This window comes from Pagrus pagrus, assembly GCF_965226575.1.
Source record: "Pagrus pagrus genome assembly, chromosome: 21".
In the NCBI taxonomy this organism is placed as follows: Eukaryota; Metazoa; Chordata; class Actinopteri; order Spariformes; family Sparidae; genus Pagrus; species Pagrus pagrus.
In genome coordinates, this window is record NC_140208.1 from 16,554,203 (window position 1) to 16,581,551 (window position 27,349).

The 27,349-nt window shown below is 41.6% G+C and overlaps 1 protein-coding gene across 3 annotated transcripts; it reads right to left on the reverse strand.

The window, feature by feature from the left end:
• Window positions 1-1,053: 1,053 nt before the first annotated feature.
• Window positions 1,054-26,474, reverse strand: baiap2l1a (BAR/IMD domain containing adaptor protein 2 like 1a). Of its 3 annotated transcripts, none has more exons than XM_084342864.1 (14): window positions 26,261-26,474; window positions 24,816-24,891; window positions 24,607-24,693; window positions 14,954-15,015; window positions 13,884-13,955; window positions 12,945-13,079; window positions 9,936-10,088; window positions 9,697-9,840; window positions 9,097-9,211; window positions 8,513-8,726; window positions 6,191-6,250; window positions 5,949-6,093; window positions 2,954-2,994; window positions 1,054-2,814 (listed from the first exon to the last, which is right to left on the reverse strand). In XM_084342864.1, the coding sequence occupies exons 1-14, from the start codon at window positions 26,309-26,311 to the stop codon at window positions 2,742-2,744; spliced, it is 1,428 nt and encodes a 475-aa protein (XP_084198990.1). In that variant the 5' UTR covers window positions 26,312-26,474; the 3' UTR covers window positions 1,054-2,741. The 3 variants fall into 3 exon arrangements, with proteins under 3 accessions (XP_084198990.1, XP_084198989.1, XP_084198991.1); XM_084342863.1 differs by having other exon boundaries at window positions 5,949-6,096; XM_084342865.1 differs by lacking the exon at window positions 2,954-2,994 and having other exon boundaries at window positions 5,949-6,096.
• Between the last annotated feature and the right edge of the window lie 875 nt (window positions 26,475-27,349).

A 27,349-nucleotide genomic window follows, 5' to 3' on the forward strand; every position in this document is an offset into this window, starting at 1 on the left:
AGACTTTTAATCACGTAGCTACACTGGACACTTCTTTCATTATGGGCTATGACCTATCAGGCTAGTGTTCCCTCTGCTAAAGGGCAGCCTTTATATTCAGAATAATCAAACATCGTAGAAATTAAACATGCAAACACGTGGCCTCTTAAACAGTAAAAATAGCCTATATACACACGATTATGTTTCAGAACTGTTTGAGTTTTAATCTTTTGCGATTTCAATCAATAAATGGTATATTTACAGTTGATTAAACTTTAGTTTACAGTAATTTCACTGTTAACAAACAATAAAATGCTTTATAAACTATTGTTTATTGTAAAGTTGCAACTGATGTTTACAATACTTTGTAAATGGTTAATGAATAATGTGTAGCTCATCTATAAACTTCATTTGGATGGCCATTACAAAGCTGCAACTGATGTTTATAAACCTTTATAATTGCTTAATAAATGGTTCATAAAACATTTAATTGATTGTTAACCATTAACTAAAGTTTAATTAACTATGAATGTATCTTTTGTTAATGGTGGATATTATAAAGTGTTACTGTGGTTCACAATAGATGGATGTTGTGCTAATCGTAGAGAGTTATTACAGTTACGGTCTTTGATAATTGCAGAATTTGTGACACACTTATTCCTTAATTGTCCACAAATGCAGATGATATTATTGGATTTCACTTATTACTGCTGGATTACAAAATTGAACCACATACAGAAGGTAACTAAAGCAACAATGTCTCATCTACTATAGTGTTTATAGCGTTCATATACATTTTGCAGCATATAAAAGGCTGCTTTTATGCTCTATGAACACTAAAAGGCCTTACTTCCTAAAATATTATACCCCTTTAAAATGTTAAAAGACCTTGTGGATCTTTAGGGAGTCATAATGTGTAACTGTCAGTTTTATTGCAGAAGGTAAACTTTACTTTATAGTTTAGTTGACTCAGACCATCGAGTTTTGACCCCAACATACTGAGGACACACACATAAAACGTAAAACCACCAGCTACATAAGCCCGAGAGGGATAAACGGACAACACACAGAACATTTATCATACACACTTTTACTTTACCTTTTTTATTGAGAAAAAAAAAAGACTACATTGGTCAACACAGTGGCAAGCTACTCTGAGGAAAGCATGAGGCACTACCTATGTCAGTGTGACGGCTTCACATTTGACATCAGTGGGTCTCTGAGGATCAATACACTGCTTCATCAATCAGGTCCTCATCATACATTTACATTCTTTAAAGCAAAATATGGCAGAAAAAGTCATTTTCCTCACAAAACAGTTAATACTTTGTCGATTTCAAACAATGACCCACTTTACTCATACAATGCAAGTGTTCACCAGTAACGGTACATTTTTAATTTGCATATAAACTGTGCGTCGAACACAGAATCTACATTAAACAACAGGGAAACCATGAGGAGCGAAAAATATTCCCTTCATCAAAAGGTCATTTTGTCCATTTACAATACATACCAGCAGTCAAATCAAAATCAGCGTGGGATCATGAGCACAGTGGCTATCGTATTCATAGGGGCACCTTCACAGAATGGACTCCTGTATGTGTATTTTATTTACATATCTCATACAAACGTACTGTATATAAATAGCCTTCTCATTTTAAACATACTGTTGCGCCTTCACTCAAATGACAAACCCTTTTTTCCCCAACACGTCACTCTCCCTTCATTCTCACAACCTTCGTATATCACAATGCCTCTTAAAAAAACAAAGACACGAATGATTAATAAAAATAGAAATGACAATATATATATTTTTTTAGCAAGTCAGGAAGACAGCCTGGGTGCTGGGCTTTTCCCGTCAGCATCAGGTCACTATTGTTTACATCTGGAGCTCTTCATTCTGTTTTCAAACGCTGCACTGGCTGCAGCACAGGCAGGCCTGAAAAGTGTCTGAGCAATCTTAAAGGAACAGTTCACCCCAAAATGAAGATTCAGGTTTTATCTCACTGTTGGCATCAGAAGAAACTAGTATTAGTGGGATCGTGGAAACTGGAATAAGTTAGCATGCTAACCAGCTAGCCCCAGCCTGTCCCGGTCCAAAGCTCCTGTGCTAGTAAACTCCAACACTCCTCAGGTGCTCCAAAGTCCCAGTCTGGACCACAGATGCACGGCTAACTGAGTTTACTAGCTAACGGAAACTCTTGTTAGCAGCAGTTAGCGGTTACTCTGGTGATATGCTGCCCCAATTTGTTTTGAGTATGAATTTGTCACGTATGCATCTTTAAGTTATGTGTTATCTGTATTAAGCCACTGCTTCAAATTAAAAGTGCTCAACTGTTGAAACATGTGGTGGCTTTTATTGTGAAGCAGCCACTGGAAACACAGTGGTATGTGTCAATTTGATAACAACTTTCAGTGATAAGACAAACTCTAAGTTTTCATTTTGGGGATGACTTATTACTTTAACACCGACTCAAACACAAAACATTTTCTTTGTACAGCAAAACTTTTCAGATTTCCTGCTTCTCCGTGTAATGACTATGCAACGTTTCCCTGTTGTGGCTAATGTAAAACACACACTGGCACAGTAAAACACGCCAAGAAACAATGGATCCCTTTGATAGAGCGGACTGGTACTGAGAGAGACTAGCATGCAGGCTGGTGAGATGTCAGGTTGGGGCGATATTCAGTGTGTCGCAGGGGTCACATGTTGCATGGTTCCCCTGAAGGCATGACAGCGGTGAAAACCCTCCTCCTCGGCATTAGATGACTGGCGCCGATCTGTCATTCGTGACAGTCGGTCTCAACTTGACCGTCGCAAAAGGATTCCCTCCCCTGCAGGGAGAAAATGGAAGAAAATCACCATCACGGTATTACATGTTTAAAATCATCTGCTGATTATCAAACAACCTTTAATCATTGAAAGAACGCAGTGAAAACCTGTGAGTTATTGTTAGTGTGTTAGGTCACTCACCCTAGAAAGGGAGCCTTTGCAGTCCCATTGACTAAAGAAACCTGAAGAAAAAACACAGAAGAAAAGACCCTTAAAGATCCAGAAATAACACACAACATTCAACACACACCACCACAGTCACCACATATACACACCCTGCCTCCAGCTGTGAAGAAAGTCAGTGTTGCCCAACTGGTTTGATAAGATTTCTCATCAACAGTCGCCCCCCTCCTCCTCCCACCTTACTAATCAGCACAGTGGAGGTTTGACACGTACTTCAGCTAAAACCTCAGACCTCACCGAGTCTGGAATCTAGACAATCTAGAAAGGCGGGCGGGAGACACACTCCTCCTTTTCTCTCACCTGAGGATGACGATAATCTTATCTCCTCCACAGAGCCAAGTGAGCATGGGGACGATAAAGCGGAGGAACATAAATACCTGAGCGATGTACCCTGAGGGCGACTACAGAACATTTTTGTTTATAAAATGATGTAAAGAAAGTTTATGGCGATGCTACAGCAGGCGATAAAAATATAAGAGGAACTATTGTTAACACATGAGTGAAGATTAGGGTGTTTTCATTTTAGATCAGGTGAGAATACGTGTTTAATCTAAGATTTTATCAGTTATTTACTCAGTGCACAGCACAACAAGGGCTGATAAACAGAGGAAACCTACTGACAGTCATTGCATTACCCTGCTCTTCCATTAGAGAGCAGACACCATTCACAAGTGACCACACATGAGTCAACGTGTAGGAGACTTATTCCCAGAACTGAACCTTTCAGGAAGCACCTCCTCTCAGGTTGATGTTTAAAAGAAGAGAAAAGAAGATAAAGATAGATGATCCAAGGGGCAGGCGGAAAGTAACGCATCTACAGTACTCGAGGCAACTCAACGTAAGGTCCCCTCTAGAGGAAACAGGACTTTAATGCTGCCTGAGAGGCTCAACTCAGGGAATAACAGTGACAAGGTCCACCTTCGGCCCACAGTCACAATAACAAACCTAAAGCGCACAGTCAGCAGTGACATCTGAACAAATTGCCAAAGGCAGGAGGATGTATTACTTATAACTACCTATAATAGTGGGATTAAAAGTGGAAAGTGAAAGTGAAAAGCACTGCTGGGGTTCCTCCTGTTGGGAGGGTGTATCCCTGCCTGTGGTTTATTTCATGGTGAAACCCTGAGGCAGCAGATACAAAGGACACTGAGTACAGACAGGGCGGCGGTGAAGAGGTGATGATGAGGGAGAAAGGAGCGTGCCTGCCCGGGCTTGTCCTGCTGGCCGGACAGTTCATTCTCAATCAGCTGGCACAGAATGAAACTGTGTGTACCCTCTTGTCCTTTTACATCTCCCTCTGTGACTCTCTCCTTCTCTTCTAGCTCCATTCCTGCACAAAACCTGGCTGGGAGCATTTTTCACATCGTCTTTTGAAAGATTTTGAGCCAAAAACGCTCTTTGTCTTGACACACTACTTAAGTCTGTATTGGTGGCAAAATTTCAAAAAGGCTCCATGAGAGTGTAAACACAACAACCTTAAGGCTCACAAATTGTTTTGCGAAATAGTTGCATGAATAAATATAGCACACTTCCTCAAACTGGTTAGAGGAATTAAGGTGCGTTTCTGGCACTGCTCCGTTTAAAGGGTGTGGAGGCAATGACTACGCAGTTGGGAGATTTTGATAAGACAGGATTAGTCAGGCTGGTAGCTTGACGTGTGATGCCATTTTTATATGTGGTTTGACGGTGGAGTCGGTAATGACTTAGGCAATAAGGATATTCAATGAGGAAACGTGTACCTTTCTAGAACGACCCACTTCATAGACATTTGAACATGGCAGCTGTCTGGTAAAAGGACAGTCAGCCATGCAGCTTTAAGTGCCTTGCCTGAAGGCACATCATAGCTGTCAAAGAAGAGGACTTAAACTACCCTGTGTTTATCTAGTTGGATTTGACTGCTGACTGTGCTTGTCTGGTCAGAAATTGACATCTGAGGCAAGGATGTAGCTAGTTACCTTCAACGCAGCTAGCTAGCTAGCATAGCAGACAGCATGCGACAGCATAGCAGACAACTACTTACTTACAGATACTTATTTTTCCACTTCATCTTCGTAGCATTAGCATGAGTTTGTATTAGCAACTAGCAGTGTAAAAGTTTTTCACTGCTACATAAAAAATTGTCACAAGTTGTGAACAAAACTGACATATTTGCATCGTTTTAGTTGATAAAGCTAACTTAAGCTAACTTGCTAGCAAAACATTTTCTCTGTAAAAATGCACCATATGCAGAGAAACATTAATGTGATTCCAGTATTCACTATAAGTCTGTTTATGGTTTAAAGCAACACCTGAGGGAAATAGCTGGCTAATTGGCTACTAAATGCTCCAATTACTATCTAACCACTAATTTTACTGCTGCTTGGTGCTACGTTTTGGTGCCAATACTGCTAACTGCTACTACTGCCTAATCCAATATAAAATACATTTTTGGCCACATTATTCCCAGAGAAATTAACAAAAATGTATATAAACACCCTATCTCGCGATGTTAAAGAGTGAGAAAAAAATGGTGAATCCATCTAATTTTCCGGATCTGCACCAAAAGTTAATCGGGTCTATTCCGGGCCGAGATTTATCCCCCATCCATGTTTCGTGGAAATCCGTTTAGTAGTTTTTATGTAATCCTTACAACAAACCAACAGCTTCTTTTAGTCACAAACACCAACAATCAATCATAAATAAAGAAGCTCTAAAGGGTGTTTGTTTAAAACAACAGTACATCAGTATGTTACTTGTCCAAACCTTGACATTAAAGCCGTGTTAAGATTAGTTTTTAAGGAACTTTTTGGCACAACTAGGAAATTCAACAACTAGAATTCCTGCAACATTACATCATTAAACTGTACACAACACATTGAAGCCATCTCCACCAGTGATGACTTTGTACTGAAACAGGTAACAACAGGTAACATTTGGTGAGTGAACGCTTCTACGTATGCTCATGAATACTGACTGTGTTGTATGGCGAGAGCATTGAGCGGACCACTGGGCTGGAGTCGTCGCTGTAGTCTGGTGGTGGCAGCAGCACCGGCCCCTCTTCGTCCTCCGGCTCAGGCAGACTGGCCAAGCTCAGTCTACGCACCGGCGTGCCCAGATTGCTGCTAAGACATGTGACATAAAGGTTCAGCTCTCAAACATTAGCCGTTAAAACACATTATTGATACTCTTCCCATAATGTTGTTATTTTTGTCTTACCTATTTGATATCACTGACTCAGTAAAAGGTCTGCAGTAAGATGAGGGAAACCAGCCCCGTCTATTAAGAGAGACAAACACACCTGGGCATTAGGAAACAATTTTGGTAATACAATCTTACTCATAAAAGAGCAGGATGCTTCACATGTCTTGCACAGAGTTAGATGACATGAGTGATAACACTCTTAAGTATGTGTGGTATACATAAGGCTGCTGCTAGCCGCTGTTATCTTAGCTTAGCTTAGCACAAAGACTGGAAACAAGGCGAAACTGTATAATGTTTAAAAATTGGCTAAAAGGATGAAATACCCTATGTTAAGTTGCTTAACCTCAATAATTAGTCCTTTAAAAGATCCAAAGCAGGAAAACTGACACTGACTTTTCGGGGTTGAAGAGTTTAAATCGTCATGAATCACGGCTACAAACAACACACTTGAGTCAGACGCAAATACCAGACATAGAACACATGACAGACAGATGGATTTTGTTCACTTAAGACTCAGAAGTTGTCTCCAAGTCACGGCTCGAGAAAAAGATGGCTTATCAGACCAATGCACTGGATTTGTTGCCTAGAAACAGAATGTAATGTGATTTATCCCAAAATGTCCTCTCTTCGTGACAAACCGCCGCTGACTGCATTAAAACCACTTCAATTTAAAAGACCACTTAATGACACACGCACACACACACACACGCACGCACGCACGCACACACACACACACACACACACACACACACACACACACACACACACACACACACACACACACACACACAGATAAGGCTTTCGTTAAATTGCTTCAAAGTGGGAATAAAAAAAATAATTCGACACGAGCTCTGTAAGCACCCTGTAATCCTTTCGCCTGCCTTATGAGTCCTAATTGATCGAGCGAGGAGCTGAAGATGACTGTAATTATACAAGCAACTCAGAGTGCCACTGTAGCTTCATGACATGTTGTACATAAACTTCTCCAGCCTGATCATTTGAGCAAAGAAGACAAACAGAGCCGACAGGGAGTGAAGAGAATATTAAGCAGGGATCATTTTTCCTCGTCTCTCCTGTCTACAGGTAACATGGAGAAAAAATGACGCATTTGTTGAGTGAAATATAAAAGAGCAGATGTTTCTTGTTTGCGTGTGTGCACCTGGATCTTTACCAGCTGTCTGTCTGTCTGTGGTAGGGTTGCAGTGATAAACTATTTTTTTTTGGTATACCCTGGTATGAAAATTGAAGATTATCATACAATGTACATTTGCTGATCAACAGTATTTAATTGTTCTTAAAAAAAAATAATATTTCCAGGTTCATGTCTGTCAGGACATATTATTATTTAGAAATTATAGTTAAGCATTTGTTTACAGATGAAATGAAATCCTTGGTTTCATTCTGTTAAGGGTAATTGCAGCTGATAACAATGTTTATCATGCTGTTATAATTTCTGAGATGGTTATCGTACCGTGAAAATCTTAAACTGTTGCAACCCTTGTCTGTGAACAGACTTTTTGTCAGTGTGATAGCATTAACAAATGGCAAGGTACAGCCACGAAACCTTACAGGTGTGAGGTTGAGATCTAAGTAAAGGCACTGAACATTTCAGAGCCTGTACTTAGTATCTGTACTTTAACTTGACTAAAGAATGTTTCTACTTTTGACAAATCTGTCCGGATCTACCACAGAAGCTGCTTTGAGTACTTTGCCGGGTGTTAATCTTTTCTGTTTGTTGACAGATTTTGTCAGCGTGATAGCTCACATCACAATCATGTAAGATGCAGTCATGAAACTTTACAGGGCAGAGTTAAGGGAGAGAGAGAGAGAAAGAGAGGGAGGCAGAGAGAGAGATCGAGCTTTACGACTGTCATGTCGAACATACCTGACATACTCTGTTTCGAGGCATGATGTATTGGCGCGGCAAAATATTCACGAACACAAAGCAGAAACTAGAACTGCTAAACTGAGTTATGTGAATAACGCTCGCTGCATATTTGTTGTAACGAAAGCACATTTCCTCTCGAGGGTGTGCCAAAGGTTGTGTTGAGATTGACAATGTTAGGGAGCGATTTCACAATGAGAATAATAGGCTACGTGAAACGCTTACATATCTTATCCAGCCCGTAAGGTTAGAGTTTAACACTGTCATAAGTTTATATTATATATTGTAAATATATCGTGGGTTTTGATGTTTTCGTGGGGTTTGCTGACAAAAAGAAAAGTTCAGAATCACCCGACTTTAAAACCAGAAAAATAGACAGGTGAGATAAACAGAGCTGAGGCATCATGACGCCATCAACGCATCCCTGAATATAAAAATATTACAAAACTTACTGCTGTGTCCTTTCCAGCTCTCCGTACAGCCAGCCGTCCTTCTCCTCTTGGATGAGCAGGCTGATGATGTCGCCGTGGTCAAAGCTGAGGAGTGTGCTGTTGTTGCCCGCCGTGTGGGGGAAGATGGTCATGACCCGGAGCTTCCTGCCCATGTTGAGGCCAGACGACTGGGATGTTGAGCGGGACAGATTGCCCTCTCCGATGCTGCCCTGGTCTGGAGACAGGAAGATTAAAAAAAAGATTAGAGATGTGATAATATCAGTCATCCACCAAAACTTCAAACTGAGGTTAAAGGTGCAATATGTAAGAACTGGCCACCTGTTGAGTTTATACTCAAAACAAACAGGAGGCAGCATATCACCACAGTGACCGCTAGTTGCTGCTACCTGTAGCTAGCAAGTGGCTAGCAATCTGAACGGTAAGTGTGGAGCGCCAGGGAAGTGTTGGTCCTTACACCGTTAGCTCAGGAACACTGGACCAAGACAGGCAGGGGCTAGCTGGTTAGCATGCTAACTTCAGTAAATATCTCCTCAACATAGACGTTGTGACATATTGCACCTTTAACTGACTTCTGCCATCTGTACCTGAGTTGTGGTCTGAAGAGGAGGTGAGTGGAGATCTGGGCTCTGGGTTGAACATGTTGGCTAGCGGGCTGATCTGTGCCTTTAGTGCCGGTGCTGGAGGAGGCTCCACGTTGTTCTGAGGAGATGAAGAAGAACATGATCAGCCAAAATATGAGTCGGCAAAAATAAAATGACACCAAGGTTTTGTCTGAACGACCAGGTGTAAGGGAAACAGTCATTACTGTAATTGAAGCTTATTGTCCTCCGCCCACGCAGCAATAAATAGCCAACGCCTAAAGGCCCTCGGTGGACTTTAAACAACACAACAATAGCACAAGCAGGGTTTCCCCTGGCTGACAGCCACATGACGATAACCAGCCACTTTACACATGGCAGCTTCGATCAGATATCAGCACCTTTGCAAGATAAACTACAAGCAACAAGACACGATAAACACTCCAGGGACTCCTTTTCACTATTTCTAACACTTGTATTCACAGCTTCTATCTGACAGTAAGATGAGTATCAAAGTTAGGGATGAATAAAGCTTGAAATGATGCCAGTGTTGTTCATGGTTTAACCCAAATCAGTATAGTCCACGCACACTGAGCTAATACTCACCCTGTTGTAGCGTTCAACCAGCGGTGATTGTTCTGGGGTGGTGGACAGCTCCTCTATCATGGTCATCACCGTGTCCGGCACCTTCGTGATGTCGCTGCACTTTTCCTGCCAGCTGGGGAGCTTCATGGCCAGCATCTCTTTGGCCTGAAACCACAGGGAGGAAGAAAGAGAACGGGTGTTAAACAGGCCGTATGCGGAGGTGTCTGAATGTGCAGGATTAGCTTTCGGTCCGGGCTTACTTTCTCGTGGAAGCTGCTAATTTGATAGGAGAACATGCAGTGTTTGTCCGCCAGGAAGCAGAAGCGCCTCTTCTCCTCCAGTAAGGCCTCTCTGCAGCCGTCAGCGATGAACTTCTGCATGTCCATCTGGCGCGACGAGATGGTCTCCACATACTGCAGACAGGGTCAGAGGACGGCAAGGAGGTCAGGACACAGGATTTATAATGAGTCAGGTTTCATAAGAGAAATTAGAATATATTTCATTATATTTTAGGGAGAAGATGAGAAGGGACCACGAAGGGCAAAACCAAGAACAGGCTGTTCTGCTTAGCACTTCATCAGGTTCACCAAAACTGACTCGAAATAAATACATTTAGTTAATAAAAAATTAAAAAACATCATTACAATGAAATAATAATAAAAATAAAAATATATAATTAGTAAATAATAGAACAAAATATTCCAATAAATAAATAATAAAGTATTAAGAAAGATGGAATAAATCTAAATGAAAAGAGAATTATTAAAATACATAGACATATAGTTTTACATAAAAGAAAAGACAAAGAACATACAGAGAAATGATCGGAAGTTATTTTAAATTGAGCTTTACTTTGTTTTCTTATCAGTAGACTTTATTTAAATATATTTTTAAAAAATTCTATAATCATAAAAAAAAAAAAAAATTAAGGGGCATTATGTGGTTTCGAAGAAGAAATTCAAACTAAGAATTTAAATATTAACAATATTAATAAGGTAGTAATACAAACTAATGAATCTTTATTTTTTCCTTAACTGAATAAACATTTACATTTTGTGTAAAAAAAAATACATAATGCACCTTTAATTCAATTTCATTAATTTAATTAATTGTTTTTAATTATTTCTACTTCGGTGGATCTTGGTTATTTTTGCAAACTGTTTTTTGAGTCACACTTGCACTGATAATGATCAAAACCTTTGATAAGGCCTTTTCACGAGCCTGATTGTGGCGTACAGATGTGCTCTGACCTGAAACTGGCTCTCGGTCTCTCTCTCTCTCTCTCTGTAACTCAGAGTCCACAACTTAATTCTTATGTTCAGAGGCACTAATTAGCTTTGTAATCGAAGTCTCTGCACTTAGTGGCGAGTTTTATTCGCGGCTCCTGTGGTCGGTGGATCGATCTCAGCGTGGTGTGAGACCAGCTGATGGACTGATGGACCCACCCTCCCCACAGACAGGCTGAGAACCGCTCTGCCATTCAAACACAGCAGATGGCCGACTGAATCTGACATATCTAACTCTTAGAAAATGACTTCTCAGCCCACCCCTCCATCCTATTATTCGACACCGACTCCCCTCTATCTCTCCCATTTTCCCGGGGTTGTCATGGTGACGGTAAAGCAGCTGTCTCTAAGGGCTCTGTTGACGACCCTCCTCTACTGTCTGGTCTCATTTTCTCTGTCTCTCTCTATCATAGCCCATCAGACGCCAAACCAAGGCTCTTCATTTCCCATTTTCACAGCAACAATGGTCAGAGACTCTCAGTGAGAGGAGGTGAGAACAGGCCGAGAGGGCCGAGCCCATTATTTACAGAGAGGAGTGGCCCAGTCTCAGCTCAGACCGAGAGCCAGGCTCGGGCTATTAAGCTCCACCCAGATAAGACGACTTACTAAAAGGTACCACTCAAATGCCAGGACAAACCAGAGACTGACTCAGACTTAAGCAGCAGATAAAATCAGACAAAGCGTGCGTCCTAACGACTCTTTTACAACCTACAATCTGGACTTCTCAATTAAAGGCTTTGTTCAGTAATTCCCTCGAAACAAACCAGGCGTACACACCGTCCATCATCGACAGCGGGGCCATAAAATGGTTGATAGATTAAATAAAGCCAGACAGGAAGTTGGTACTCAGGCTTTGCGGTCCCTCCTTCATCTCAACACATCGATTTACAAAGCAAATCGCAGTCCAGATGTTAAGAGCGGACAGCAGGACAGCAGGACCCGAACCACTTCAACCAATATAGTCCGGGTCACAAAACAAACCTACTCAAGCAAGAGGACGCCGATACTGACTGTTTCAACTTCAGAGCCATGTCTGTGTGCACTTGTTTTAGCTCTGCCTGTCATTTCACTGCTTTTTAGATGCAACAGATAAAGTTTTATGAGTCCACACGGCTGTTTTTTCCATGTGAATGCAACACTTCAATCACGTCCTCTGTGGGCAGACGAGTGTAAGACCTAAACAGATTTTAAGCAAGGTCTCAATTTCGGGGAATTTGATTTCCCTCCGTGTTGCAGCCCGACTGGCTCTATTTTTGGGATACAAAACATATTTAGTGCGCCGTCAAACCGTCAGTCCTCAGATAAAAAAAGAATAGTTAGAAAGGAAATAACATTTTGTTCATCAATTTGTTTAACTCTGACTTTTTATGACAAACTATTGGTTTCTGTGAATGAAGCCCTGATGTTTGGTAAAGATTAATCCCACTTGCTGCGCCCATTACAGCCTGGATGTCTCTATATCTGAAACTGTGTGTGTGTGTGCATTCATGCATTTCACTGTGCAAATTTAGGTGTGTGCGCCTTCAATAAAAACACAATCTTCAGTCTGTCGCCGAGCGCAGTGAGCCAAGTCTAGTGCGTGTAAAAACAGAGAAACTACAGACAGACGCGGGTGTGGTGGCACCTTTGATGGTTTTTATCGCCTGTCTGATCCAAAAGAGTTATTTTGTGTCATCGATGATGTCATGCCATTACATAATACTAAAGTACAACCTGGACTTTCAGTCCTATGAAGCATCTTCTTCTCACATGAGAACCACGTGCAGCACACCTCCTTCTTTCCCCTTTGCACTGGTATGTGATTATCTTGAAAACTATCTTGGCCACATACATAAATTGTACACTTGTCATATTCTCCTCATGTGCATCAGAGCGTAAGCATGTAACAGCACCTCTGCTTGCGAGGTAATACAAAGTATCCTGCGAGTGCACGTGCAGTAAGAAGGGAAGGAAAGGTTGGGGTCGGTTCGGTTTGGGTCTCACCTCGTTCTCTTTGATCTCGTACTTGGATGAGTGCTTCCCCTGGCTTTTTCTCCTGAGCTTCTTCAGCTCTGTCTTCGAGCGCTCCAGGGAGTCCTGCTTCAGCTTGTGCTCGGACTGATAGCGCTTGAAGGTGGCCTGCAGATGTTTGACAGGAGATGCATGAGACGAGTGAAGAATTTTTTTTTAAAAGTTTTTATTAATCCAATGTTCCTTAGACGCACAGAAGCTGAAGCTGAAATAAACATCCGTCACTGGAGACGCCAACTGTGAAATTCTGGGCAGATACTCCGTGCTGTTATTTATTCTCCCTTTTGTGCCCGGGAAATAAATTAATCATCATTACATCATTACTCTGTGTTTGAAAGAGCACAAATTCAATCATACAAATGTATGAAACAACCTTTAAAGGTGCAATATGTAAGAATTAGTCACCTTGAATTCATACTCCCAATAAACAGGGGCAGCATTTCACCAGAGTTACTGCTAACTGCTGCTAACTGCTGCTCAGTTAGTCGCGCAGCTAGCAGGACTACCAGAGGTTTTCAGGCCTAAGGCTAGCTGGTTAGCATGCTAACTTTAGTAAATATCTCTTCAACACAAAACATCATGTCAAAACTGTCATTTCTTCACATTCTGTTGATAATTGTTGTTCATTTTAGATTGTTTGAAACGAAAAATCTTACATATTGCACCTTTAATATAATAACACCTCCCCCCACATGAAAGAGGATCTTTATTTGAAAGGAATGTCAGTGCTTACATAGCCTTACAAACTGATGGGAGAAATTATATTATGAATTTGCCAGCACAAAATGAACGTGGCACGCTACGCACTGAACTTAAGAACCAGTTTTGAGAGTCTTTATTTCAAACCTTATCTTTTTTCTCCATTAAATTCAAAGTATTTTACTGTCTGGTGGCACTGATGGACGCACTTACGTTCATGTATTTAACATCCATGTCTGTCTTCTTCTCCAGCTCGACAATAACGTCTCTGTGGAACCTCTTGAACTGCAGAACAAGAGAGAAAACACACACACAGCTCAAACTCATTGCACCATCCATCATGCTGCATGCACACTGTTCGAAACGCAATGTACAGTTGAGTAACGCTACGATAAGCGTGGAGTGACCCGCTGGAATGTATGATAATGGGTTTCTGAGAGGATAATATCCCACCGACCAGGGATGGCTTATCAGCCTGTTAAAGTTAAAGATTAACAACTTTCCCCACTCAAAGAGTAATTAAATTGAGTCAAGGAGAGAGATTGTACTCGGTTCTCAAACTTCTCACATCAGACCGAGTGTTGTGTTTCAGTCATTGCCGTATTTAAATGCTTAATTTTACTTCTGAACACCGAACACAGGTATCCGAAGCATTTCGTCCCCAGGCAGCAGGGTTGGGAATGACGCTGATACTTTTTTCACCCGCGTCAAACTTTCTTTCACCTTTTGTTGCAACTATTTCGAACTCTCTAAAATGAAAAGAATGAGCTTAAAAGGTTGCAGAGGTTATCTGTCCAGAAGAGAAAGTGTAGCAGATAGAAGAATCGCTGTCTCATATGTCAAGGCAAGGATGTAAATGGCCACACTCTAGGAATTATCATCCTTCACCTCCACATGTTCAACAGGTGACAGTTCAATGCTTGATGGGGCTTTTATCATTGGCTGACATATTATGTTGCTGTGTTCCACGTTGAAAGTCGTATAAACATAGAAAATCTGACAAATGATTTCTATTTCACATCTTCCCAATCAATCAACAACTGAAAAGATGCTGGATAATGAAAATCTGGAGGGACATCGGGCCACATTTCAAGGCAAAACAACATATTTGATAGCCCGTTAGCTAACATTAGCATTCAACAACTTCCTAGCTAACATAAATGGTTTATCACATCCAGTGTGTTTCCCCATCATATTGTGCAACACCATCATACTCAGTGCACAGTAGAAGCTGTTGACAGTAAAATAAAGGATATTACCACATGTATTTTGAGGCTACTCACATTCTCTTCCAGTTCATTGTGGACCTTTCTGTGGGCCTCTGCGATCTCCATCAGAACCACACCTAGGAAGACATCAGGAATGACTTTAAGTATAATTCAGAGATTATTACAAAGAAAGAGAAACTTTTGAATTTTGGTTTAAAGCATTCAAAAAAGGAATTAATATTACCAACAGAGTGTGAGGGGACAACAGTGTTGGCGTTATACTAAAAACATCTATGTACTGTGTTGTAAAGGTGTTTATTGTTAGCAATGCTAACCAGCTAGCCCTGTCCAATACCACTTTGTCCCTCAAGATGCGTCTGATGGCCCCCCGTAGTTTCAGCTTGGAGACGTACGCCAACTGAGCTACTTGCTAACTACGTACGATACCATAGCTACAAAGCGTATAGTGAGCAGCAGTTAGCAGTTGCTGCCCCCCACAATAAATGTGGGGGGCAGCAACCATGTTAAACCACGTTGGGTTTGTTGTTACACTTTGAAAGATAACAATAGTGTTAATTAGTGAGCTTTATGGGTGCTGATGAGCTGTTTTCTCTGTTTCCAGTCTTCATGCTAAGCTAAGCTAAGTGGCTGCTGGTGGTAGCTTCACATTTAGCGTAAACACATGAGAGTGGTATCAATCCTCTTATCTAACTAGCAAGAAAAGGAATAAGATTTCTTTAAAAAACAATGCTGAACTGTTAATTTAAGGAAACGAGAAACTGAACATCCAAAGGGAAAAAACAACGAGATGCAGAGTCAGGATATATCATCAGAAAATAAACACTTTTCCAAATTTCCTGTATAGGCGTTAGCCTTCTTTTCATTAAGCCTCGCATACATCTTTACAGTCCATATTTTACAGATGACTTATCTCCATTCAATATTTGAACAGCTGTCAATAAGTAATCTCTATGAAACGTTCTGGTATTGTGCGGTCAGATATAGAACAGTCTCCATTCATTCACAGACGGGCTACAGCATAGATAGAGCAGCGTATGACACGAGACAATGGCAGTGAGTCAATACTGTAAACAGAAGTGGACAATCGTAGCTAAGCAGTTTATAGTGCTACCTCTGTCACAATGGGGTGAAATCTAGACTCAAGGTTTACTATAGGACACGCTGTTCTGGTGAAACCTGTAAAAACAGTATGGGACCTCATATCTGGACATGTGATTGTGTCACTGGGGAAAAGAGCAACAACCTGCAAGAGTTTCAACACCTTCAGAGGACTGTTGACTAAGCACAGGTGTTGGGTTCACCTTGTGATTTTTAAGTGAAAATCTCTAGAGAGTTGCTCGTGTCAGCCACCTCACCACGCATACACATTTGACCCAACACCTGACATTCCTCCCCGCACGCCTCCGCGCAGAGCAAACAAACGTAATGACCCGCTGATACAGAGCTGTACTTCGGTGATCCAGCGGGCAGCGTCCAGCTACAACAACATTGCCCTCTGAAGGTCACCAGAACGTACTGGTAAATGCTGCCTTTGTGCTTGGGCGGGGAGGGGTGGCGCTGGGGCTCAGGGGCTGTTTGTACAGCCCCAACAACAGCGTGCGCTGGGCTGGAAGGGGGAGGCTGAGAAAAGGCCGGGAGGGGGGGGTTCAAAGAGGCCGTTGTACACCTGCAGGTTTCACCTTTGGGGTTAATAAGGTGTGAAAGTCTGCCTGATGGAGGCTAAATGCTACAGAAAGTTATCATAGGTCGATGTGTATATAATCTGTACAGCGACTCGTGAATCTGAAGAGGGTGTTGAGAGGGACAGAGTACAATGTTGTAAAGAAGATGTGATGCTTTGTGGCTTTCTCTCTGAGGAAAGAAGGTGTGAGGGCTGAGGTGTAAAAGTAAAGGTAAAAATGGATTCTCTCGAACTAAAGTGTGAATAAAAAACTGTGGAACCGCTGGGCTGAAGTGGACCGCTGTTCAGGTTCATCCCCTCAAAAGAACAACAACAGCATAGCGACTGTTTTCCTGTTTGTCTCATCTCACATCTCCGTCTGTTGCTGGCGATTTGCTCTCTCTTGAGAGAATTTTAAGTATCTATGATTCACTCATATGACTTATGATTCATGATGAACACTTTGCTTATTCTCTCCTCCACTTCCTTATACCCTGCTCAACTTTATCATGGTGGAAAGTGAATAATATGCAGATAACATGAACTTTGACAATGACTTCTTTACAACACGTGTTGATGATTCAAAGACTTTTGTTTTGGTGTCATAGTTAGATTGTATGCCCTCTTTCCAACACCTGCATCAAATGCCTGATTTACAAGACTGCTGACAGGACACACAGAAACGCCTTTGACATTCTCAACAGGTGGTGCCATTTATGAGCTGGGAGTGCCCTGCACCAACAAAACCAGTGCCTACTGGTGTTTGATAAGGAAAGTGTATGAGATGACGTTGTCAGGGCAAGCAGTGGCAACTCACCTGCTAGCACTTTTTCTCTGGCTCACCTTCATTTCGCCACTTTACAGACAAACTTCCCTCTATTGTGCAAGCGACACCTGAGTTGAACTCGGCCGCAGTCATTGGTCATCGCATTGTATCAAGGTTTTATCGCTGACATGCATCATCGGGCTTGCCCAAGCAGTGTGTGTAATGGAACGAGGCCACCTCCTGTGTGACTCAGGATCGAATGGTATCTAAATTATACGCATTCCAGTGCAGGTGGGGAGAGATGCTGCTTGGAGGTTACCATAGATGAGCTACTCCCTTCCTGTTATCATACTGATGTCACTGTGATTAATGCAGAATCCACTGTGGCAGTAAGACGTGGAGAGGTGACTGTGGTTTAACCTCCTCTGGAGCGCAGAACAGAGTGTTCATTGTGACACAGGTCGCTCGAAAAGAAGTCAGATCTTTGTCACGCTTCTGTCCTCCATTGTGGGGCGAATAAATGTCCTTTAATCTCGTGGGAATATCACCACCATCATAAAGACTTCAAATAGAAATCTTCTCGAATCAAACCAACTACGTCCTAAAACTCTTGGGACTTTTGCACAACTTGTATAAACAAGCAACCACAACCAACAACCACGGCATAAATCATGATATTATCAAACTCTCAGCTCAATACACAGAGAGAGTCTTTTGATAAACTGGCCGAGTTTATCAGCTGTTTAAGACCGTGTGATATGATGGAACGGCTGGCTTATTATGATCGACAGAGAAGTGGGCGTTCAAATCTAGCTTTGTTGATTTCGAGCATTAATTATGTTGGTGGAGAGAATATACAGTATACCCATTAATACATGGTACAAGAAATTCAAAGCTAACAGGCTAACTGTAGCGTCTCCAACAGGCTAACATCAGTGTTAGCTTCCCCAACAGGCTAACAACAGTGTAAGCAAGATAACTTTTGTGTTAAAAATGACCTTAATGATGAATCAATATCCAGTGCTGACGGTTTTTCTGTAGATCAGCCGATTATTTAATCTCCCTTGCTTACACTAAACTCACACACACACAACTTGCAGAGCAAACTGGACAATCCTCTGCAGTCATTATTACCAATCACACATGCCACCTTGAGTACTGATCATCAGTTTCTCATAATAATGAATATAAAGTGTGACCTTTTTAGGGTTTTGTACCAATTTATTATTGGTCAGTGTTTTGAGTGTCTACTGTCATTCAGCATGTCTACTGTGCTTGCTGCAGATCAATAGCTGCGACGGCTTCCTTAACACAGAGCGATGACCTGCCATCGCACACAGCACACAACATCATTCATTACTAGAGCAAATAAAACAAACTGTAGCCCCGGGCATTAACAATAAATCTTGATTCATAAAATCCAAAAAGCTGAAGGCAAAACTCAAATAACAATAAAAACAGCACGTGTGGTTCATATGTTCATTATGTGAGGTGTTTTTCAGTTTTTATAGACACTAAATACTGGTTGAAATCCTTAATAAACTACGTCAGACGCCGACGGAGCGGTCGAAGAGAATCATGGGGTATTTTTGTGAATGGACTGAAGTGTGACGGGGTTTAAGAGCGGTAAGTGAGTCTCTGGTCTCTTTAGAGGTCCCATGGATGAAACTCCCAATGTACCTGAGAGCCTTGAGTTTAACGGTGGACGCAGGACGAGGGTGTTTGAGGTCTGGGATCATTAGAGAGCTGTGGAGTGTGACGAGAGGAGTCATAACTGACTGAACAATGAGTGAACTCTTTGAAACAACCTTCATTCTTCCTTGTTTGCTTGCTTTCAATCTGTGCCTGGTTTGTAAAAAACACAATCTGTGTTATTGTTACTGACATTTTATGGTCCAGACACACTGATCAGGACGTGGTCCTGCTAATTTCCTCAGAAATAACTCCCTCATATTCACCATGAGTCATACAGCAGATGCCACTTACAGGGTTTAAAGTGATTGTTCAACATTTTGGAAAAATATTTAGTCTTCTCAGTTTCTTGCCAAAAGTGAGATAAGGAGATTGATACCACTGCTCCAGGCGTTTGTTTGGAGTCAGGAGGCCGTTGGCTTATCATGGCATATAACAGGAAGCAGGCAGGCACACCTAGCCTAACTTGTGCTATCGTCTTTCGGTTTAAAATTGAACAGATATGAGAGCGGTAGAGTCATTTAATTCTTGGCAAGAAAGTGAACGAGTGCATGTCCAGCGTATTTCGAATTAAACTTCGGGGACTATTACACGTCATTACTCTGATCAGCCTTCCACGAGCACTGACATGTCACATGCAACGTCTAAAATACTGAGGACGCGCAGCAAAGGGCCGCAGGTCAGGCTTTGGCGCTGGGCTGCTGCGGGGAGGACAGGGTGCAGGCTCCACTGAAGGAGCTACCGGGCCGCCCCATAGGCCTGTTCTTAATTGGCCAAGATATAAACAGCATTCATTAAGGAGACATAATAGTGAGTCTTCATCATTCTATCTCAAATAAAGGAAGTTAACTACCCACAAGTTTTGGGGGGGCCACAGACACAGGCAGAAAAATTAAGGGGGGAGCATCTTCTGACTTGCGGGAACCATTTAGTTCCCTGATGATGTCTGTGATTACAGTTAAATTGCTCGCCACGTATTGATTATACAGGCAATAGCGTGTGTTGAGTCTTGAGAGTAATCCCATTTAATAGCTCTGAGCCAGATGTTTGAAATGTCACAGACATAACATCAACAGCCCTTCAGAGAAGCGGCTCCTCTCAAAAGTCAAAACCTGTTTCAGAAGCTATCGGCAGGAAACACTCAGCGGTCGGCCCGTTCTGGGGAGATTACCATTTCTGTCATGCTTACTGCTTCAATATTTCAAAAAAACAATTTTGACTGAGGCGTGGCAAACGGCGCAGAGAAAAGGTGGAAGGGGTGGGGATGCTGCTATTCTTTCTGCTGTAACGTTTTCAGTCCCTCACTACCTGCTGCTTTTCAGAGCGGAGTGGCAACTCCCTGCAGAGTCCGGTCATGCGCTAATGCACAGGAAGTTTGTAATTGTACACCCACTGATAACTGTGACTTTTAAATATACACAGTGATATATTGCATGCCAGCTGCACTGCAATGGCAGGGAACAGCGAGGAGAATGGGTGGTAAAGCAGAAAACAACAAACTGTTTAGGTCTGCTCCTGTTCTTTTAGGCTAGCATACTTGTGGGATAAATGATGCTAAATGACATTGTGGCAAATGGAGCATTATGTGGCACAAATTAGAGAAGAAGTCAAGCTCAGTAACATCAGTTACACAGCAATACCTGTTTTACATTACCTATTATTAGCCTCCATTAACTACTGCTGATACCAGTCCGAGTAAATATGTAAAACCCCTGAATATGTTGTCCGTTCTTATGTTAGCTTACATTAGCCACCTTGCTACTGGTGCTAACCGACCAGAGCAAGTAGTCTAATGCCTAAAATCCCTGAATCTATTGTCTGTTTTTTACTTTTTTAAGTTATGTTAGCCAACATTAGCTACACCAGTCCAAGTAAAAACATAAAACCCTTGGATGTATTGTGTATTCTGTATCTTTCTTATGTTAGCTTACATTAGCAGCCAGACGTCTAGTAAAGTGGCAAAACCCCTACGTTTATTGAATGAAGGTGTGTTTTATTGCTTACAGATTTAATTTTACAAGTTGTAGGAAGATAATGCTATTTCCTCTTTCAAAGTTATATAGCCTGGAAACACAACGGTACATTTTTGCAACTAGTTAGCGCTAACAGCCCATTAAACGACCTCATCCGAGGGTTAATAAGAGGGTGGCTTTTAACTACTTTGAAAGTTTAAAGTAACTTCTTTAAGAGGAAGCGAACATGTTTACTCATTTTACTCAAGTGTGACTTCTCTTATACTTTCACTTCGATTATACCATCACTATGTAAGAGAAAAATGTGGACAAACTGTTGTTCTGGTAAAACGGAGAAGTGCAGTATGAAGGAAAAAGCCTCAGGTAACTTTCTGCAAATACCTGCCAACCACTGTGACGCAAGTGCTTTTTACACCGCACCATTCACAGAGGGAGGAAAAAAACAACACAACCCATCTCTACTGTCCGCAGTTTGAGAGCTCGTCATAACGACATGTTAATGTATTTTGTCTGTCCTTCTCGACAGCGGTGCAGTTTAAAGCAAATTATACTGAGTTATTCGACTCTCTTCAATCAAGCATCCTACTGTCAGCGATGGAGAGAGAGATAAGATTCACTTGAGGCAATAATGAGCAACAGTGAATCCTGTAAAAGCAGTCATGCGGAAGCAAGAAAGACAGCTGTAATGTCGTAATGTCTTCAGGTTCTGACACATCCACTATTGTTTAACTCCGTCTTACGTCTCGTGTTTAGTTATAAAACACAGAAGTAAACGTTCCCTCATTTCTACACAAGTTTGATCCAAGCGTCCAAAAACAGACTGGCGGGGGGATTGTTGAGGCAGATGGAGGAACAGGGGGGATGAGGAGGATCAGCGGTGGGAAGACAGTCTTCTCTGTCTGTCTGTTTGTTCAGTGTGTTTGCTGCCATCCTCCTGCAACGTGTGAAATAATTCACACCGTCTTGTCGTCGTCTATTCCGGGAAAGTCAAGAAACAACACATGTGCCTTTATACCAGGAGCCGTTTTAATGTAAGGATGGATTCTTATGATCGGGGTCAAGTGACCGCACAACAAAGGTGCAGGTTCACATTTAATGACATTAATGTGTTTAAGGGGCACTATATTTACAATATTAATGAGGTAATAATACAAACTCAGATATATTTATGTTTTCCATAACTGAGTAAACACGCTGTTCTCAGAGGAAAATAAGGTTGAGGCTTATAGTTTGTTTATTCAAATGATTCAGCCATGAGGAAGAAGAGAGTTTGTTTATTTAGTTTGATTAGTCAGTGTAGATCTTTCTCCTCTGATTAAAATTTCTTCTGCAGCTTTAAGGCAGAGAGGTTTCACTTAGAAATGCACTAATGGATGTTAAACTGCAAACTTTCCACCTCGCTGTTTCTGGTATGCAGTCAAAATGTCAACGACCGGCCGCGTGAGGTAAACGTATTACTTAATGAAGCAATGAAGTATTGTTAGCTGAGGTGCGGCCTGAAAAACTCGATCAACTCTGCATCACAGTGGAGGACGGACAGTTTCTTCAATCACAGTAAATGTTTCATTGCAGACTCTCTGCCAGACATCTAGCCAAGCTGAGTTTATACTTAATGTTACTGAGTTTTCAGAAGAATGGACAAGAAAAGGCACGATGAAATGTTTTCTTCATGGTTTCATCTTCAGACACCGACGCCGCTCATGTTTGGCCTTGCCGCGTTGGTATTTTGCTAACTTCCTTATACATTTACTGACACTTTGTCCGAACGTGACAGGCAAACCTGATCGTGTTTCATTCGCACAGTGACAGCTTTGTGAAAGTCGCTTCACCTGAACTGACAAGTCACCAAATTTTGTTTATGATTTGAAGTCATGCAAACGCTGAAGAAGGGAAAGTCCACAGCAATTTTGCAAAGACACGTACGATGATGTAAATGGAAGCAGCATCCACTGTGGTCACAATTTTCCCTTTAGAAGACCAAATGACAGTTATTTTTCTGCTCTACTCTGATTCCCTGCGTGTCACATCAACCCGAGCGTACATGAGGCCAATTTATAACCCTGCAGGAGTGACGCAGCAGAATACAAAAACAGCTTGATTAATCATAATAGCACAAAATTAGGACCAATGGACAAAGTGGGTCAGCTCCAAATTTTACCACTAACACAATAATTGGAGATGAGTCACACCGTGGATGAAAAACAACCTGTACAAGCTCGATGGCAGCCTCAGAGAAGGGATAGAGAAGAAGCACTTCAATCAGAGCGAGAGGTAGACAGCAGGCAATAATGAATTTCTGCCGCTATTGTGCCGTGAGGGTTCAATCAACGTTATTTCCAGATGTTTGCATAATTGACTTGCAGTTGGGATTGTGGATGTATGGAGGCGAAATATGTCACCGTGATGAAGCTGCATAGAAACGGTGCTTAGACGATTGTGCAGAGACAATTTCTGTGTGTTTGTGTGAAACAAGAGCGGTGTTGTAAGCGAGAACGTCACTTTCATCATTTCTTAGTGACTTCAAAGAGTCAGTTCGACGTTTTTGGGAAATTAACTCACCGGTATTTATTTTCTAGATGAGAAGATCAAGATCAATATGACGCTTGTATGTGTAAGATGCCTATAAGGCTGCAGCTAGCAGGCGGTTAGCTTATCCTAGCATAAAGACCAGAAACTGAGGCTCCCCTGGCTCTCCAAGGCAAAGTCTATGTAACTGTCCCTTTGATCATCACTAATTAAAAACTTACAGTGTGTTTGCTTGACTCGTAAAATACTCGTAATATGACAAATTGGCATTTTTACGAGGTTTATCTGTTGCTGGCAACACGGTACCTGACAACAAGATAAGAAAGGTGCTAACGACTGACATACATTACATAAATGATGTTGAAATGGTTGCAGTTCGGTTAAGTTTTGTTAAAGTTTAGCCCCAAAAACTACTTGGAAAATATAACTTAGGTTCAGTTTAGGCACCATTACTTCTCGGTTAGGTTTAGGAAAAGATCACTTTGGTTAGGTTAAAGCACCACAACTAATCAGTTAATAAAATACTTTGGTAACCTGAGGAAAGGATCATGTTTCTGTTAAATTAAGTATATCATTTTCATAATTCCATATATATCATTATGTACCTAAGTGTGCAAATACTGGCAAGCAAAGAACAAGGGATGTGGTTGGTATAGATCTGTGGGTCTATCCGAGGGCGTTGACATAAAACCTTGAGCGTGGCCACAACTAATGGCTCATTTTACCATTTTGGGTTTTGAAGAGAATAAACAAATTAGCTACATGTTATTTAGTGAGCTATCGAGGGGGTGATAGGTGGGTTTCGATACCTTTGGAGTGAGCCAGGTTAGCTGCTTCCCCCAGTTTCCACTCTTTATGATAAGCTAAGCCAACCTGCTGCTAACTCTAGCTTCATATGCGCTGTACAAACATGAGTGTGGTATCAATCTTTTCATCTAACTCTCGACAAGAAAGTGAATAAATCTAAATATTTTTCGAGCCCTAGCGTCCCCACAGAGACATTCGAACATGGATATTCAGCAGACCCCCGTGAGATTTACTGGATATCGCTGCAGGTGTTGGATGTAACCTGGACTCGCTTGAAACTCACCAAGCTCTCTGGAGACCGGAGACACGATAGCGTTCTCTCCAACCTTTGACACTGCATCAAAATAGGCCTTTCCAGCAAGAGTCATCACTGCGTGGGGAGACAGACAAACATCATCAGGTTACCAACTGGATCATTTTATGTTCTGACAAAACCCAACAAACCAAACTCTCTGATTGGTGGAGATACTGTTGACACTGAATGTCACTGACCTGTGACTGATTTCTCATAGCTCTTCCCCAGGTTGACCAGGTTCCTCAGGCCTGGGTTGAGCTGATCCATCACAATCTGAAACAAACAGCATAGATTAAAGGGTTGTGAAGTAAAATCAGCAAGTTTGACAAATTTTTGTACTGCCACTTTCTCTTTCGCTTACTCACAAACATCTCTGATTTCTTTATTTTTTGAAAAAGGGCTTGGCGAGCACAACACAACTCATGGGGCTATTTTTTACGGGAGTGGGTGGAGAAGAGAAATCCATGAAAACAAGTGCAAGTGTTTGTGCTTTTGCTCTATAAATACCACCATGTGAGAACAATAAAACCTTCAATCTTTAACCTGACCCCTCACGTGTGCTTTTACAATTCCCGTCAAAAGAGCAAAGTCCCACACTGCTATTTGCGGCACGAACCTCATCCCCGACTCTCCCCTCCCAAACCCCAGCCCCCCTTCTCTCTCTCTCTCTCTCTCTCTCTCTCTCTCTCTCTATTGAAATGCCTCAACAATCAAGTGCTGTTCACCTCCCAGTCTCTATTCCCCTGGCACACCCTCAATAGAACAATGAAGGGGCAGGTATGACTTTACATGAAGAAAGGAGCAGAGCAGAGGAGAGAGAGAGAGAGAGAGAGAGAGAGGGAAACAGGTTCCTTGCTTTCTTTTTTTCTCTTCTCCCTCCCAGCTGAAACTGTGACACACTGTAAACTACAGGTTTGACTCTCTCTCTCCCTCTCTCTGTCACAACACACACACACAGAGACAGAGAGAGAGAGAGAGAGAGTTTATATTACTAAACCTGGGAGGACTTCCAATTGATAAAGTAATATTTAACCCTAATTCTACTATAAAAGTTTAAACTTAAACCAAAAAACAACCTTCCAACCTCTAAACTTTGTCTTGTAGACTTCAACACACTCTCAGCTGCTTATCACAGGAGAGAGGCGGAGGTGCCGACATGATTAGATTAACCTACTCTCACTGAACAAGGCTAATCCAGTGATCAAATGACTATTGATCAAATCATTTGACAGGTTGAGTGATGATAGAAAGCTTCTTCTCGCTCATCACTCACTTGTCAGACAGACTTCTCTGTGGTTTGCTTTGATTTATTCATCCCTGGAGTTATTAAATGTTGTTGGTGTGTGCCTGATGTGGCTTTTGTTGTCGTTGTTGTTGTTGTTGTTGTTGTTGTTGTTGAACTTTGCAGGCTGTAATTACAGCACGAGAATGCATTACTGCCCTTGTGAACAACAGTAGAAAGTTTCAGCTGCTGTGTGAGTGTGTAAGGGGTCAAACTCTGTCTTACAATTTAACTTTTGTAATCTCTGTGATTTAAGGTAAAGATTAAACTATAACAAAGCTGATAATCCCCCTATAAACCCTCATCCCATACCAGGGATAACACCTATCAATTATCCATCAGTGATCTCCTTTCACTCACCTTGTATGTGCTTTCAGTAAGCTTGCTCACATCCTCTGGAGCCCCAGACATGGTGGCAGGTTGTTTCTCAAGCCCAGAAAGTCAAATTAAAAAATAAAAAGGTAAACAACAAAAACACGCAGCAATCGTTAATCCAGGTGTTCAGTCGCTCCGGATGATGATAAATCCCCACAGACGCTCCTGCTCCTTGTGTCTGCACCCTCGCTCACTCCGCGCGTGTGGTTAGGGAGACGCTCAGCAGCCGGCGGCTCGCGCACTGACTGAGAGAGAGAGAGAGAGGGGGAGAGAGAGAGAGAGAGAGAGAGGCTGATGATGAGGAGGGCGGAGGAGGGGCGTGACGTCACGAGAGCTGCTATGCAAATTGAAGCGTGTGATGTAATAAAAAGTTATGAGATCGTGTGATTCTGCGTGTAAGTTATATATTAAAACAAGCAGCTGTTGAAGGCATGACGCATGTTTGGTATTTAACAAAAGAAGCCCTGATTGGCCCAGAGGGGGAGCTGTGACACAAATGTCTGGACAGTACTGTGAAGTATGGAAGTATGTATGTTCAGGTCTTTTATTGAAGTAAAGTGTTTAATTCCAAGTAAAAATATGTGAGTGTTTCTTTTAAAAGTACTCATTATGCAGAATTGCCCTACTGCCATGTTATATTGTGACGTAAGATTATTATTATAAGTGTTATAATAATAATAATAATAATAATAATAATAATAATAATAATAATAATAATAATAATAAAACATGAAAAGCAGCATTCAAATGTTGCAGCTGATCGAGATGGAGACAGTTTTAATAACTTTATTTACTGGTGTTGAGTCACATTCAATACAATTTCACAATATAATCTTCTTTGCAACGTCTTCCATGTTTTGTATGAAAATATTGTTAAATAATCTGTAATTAAAATTGACTGTAGCTGTCAATTACTGAAGTACAGAGAAGTATCATGCATTATAATATGGAAATATTGTTTACTTAAAGGATACAAAAACAGAAATTCTCTCATCAGTGACTCAGCCTCATGCCGATGGACAGTCGGGTGAAGTTTTGTAGCCCACAAACCATTTCTGGAGCTTCACAGCAAAA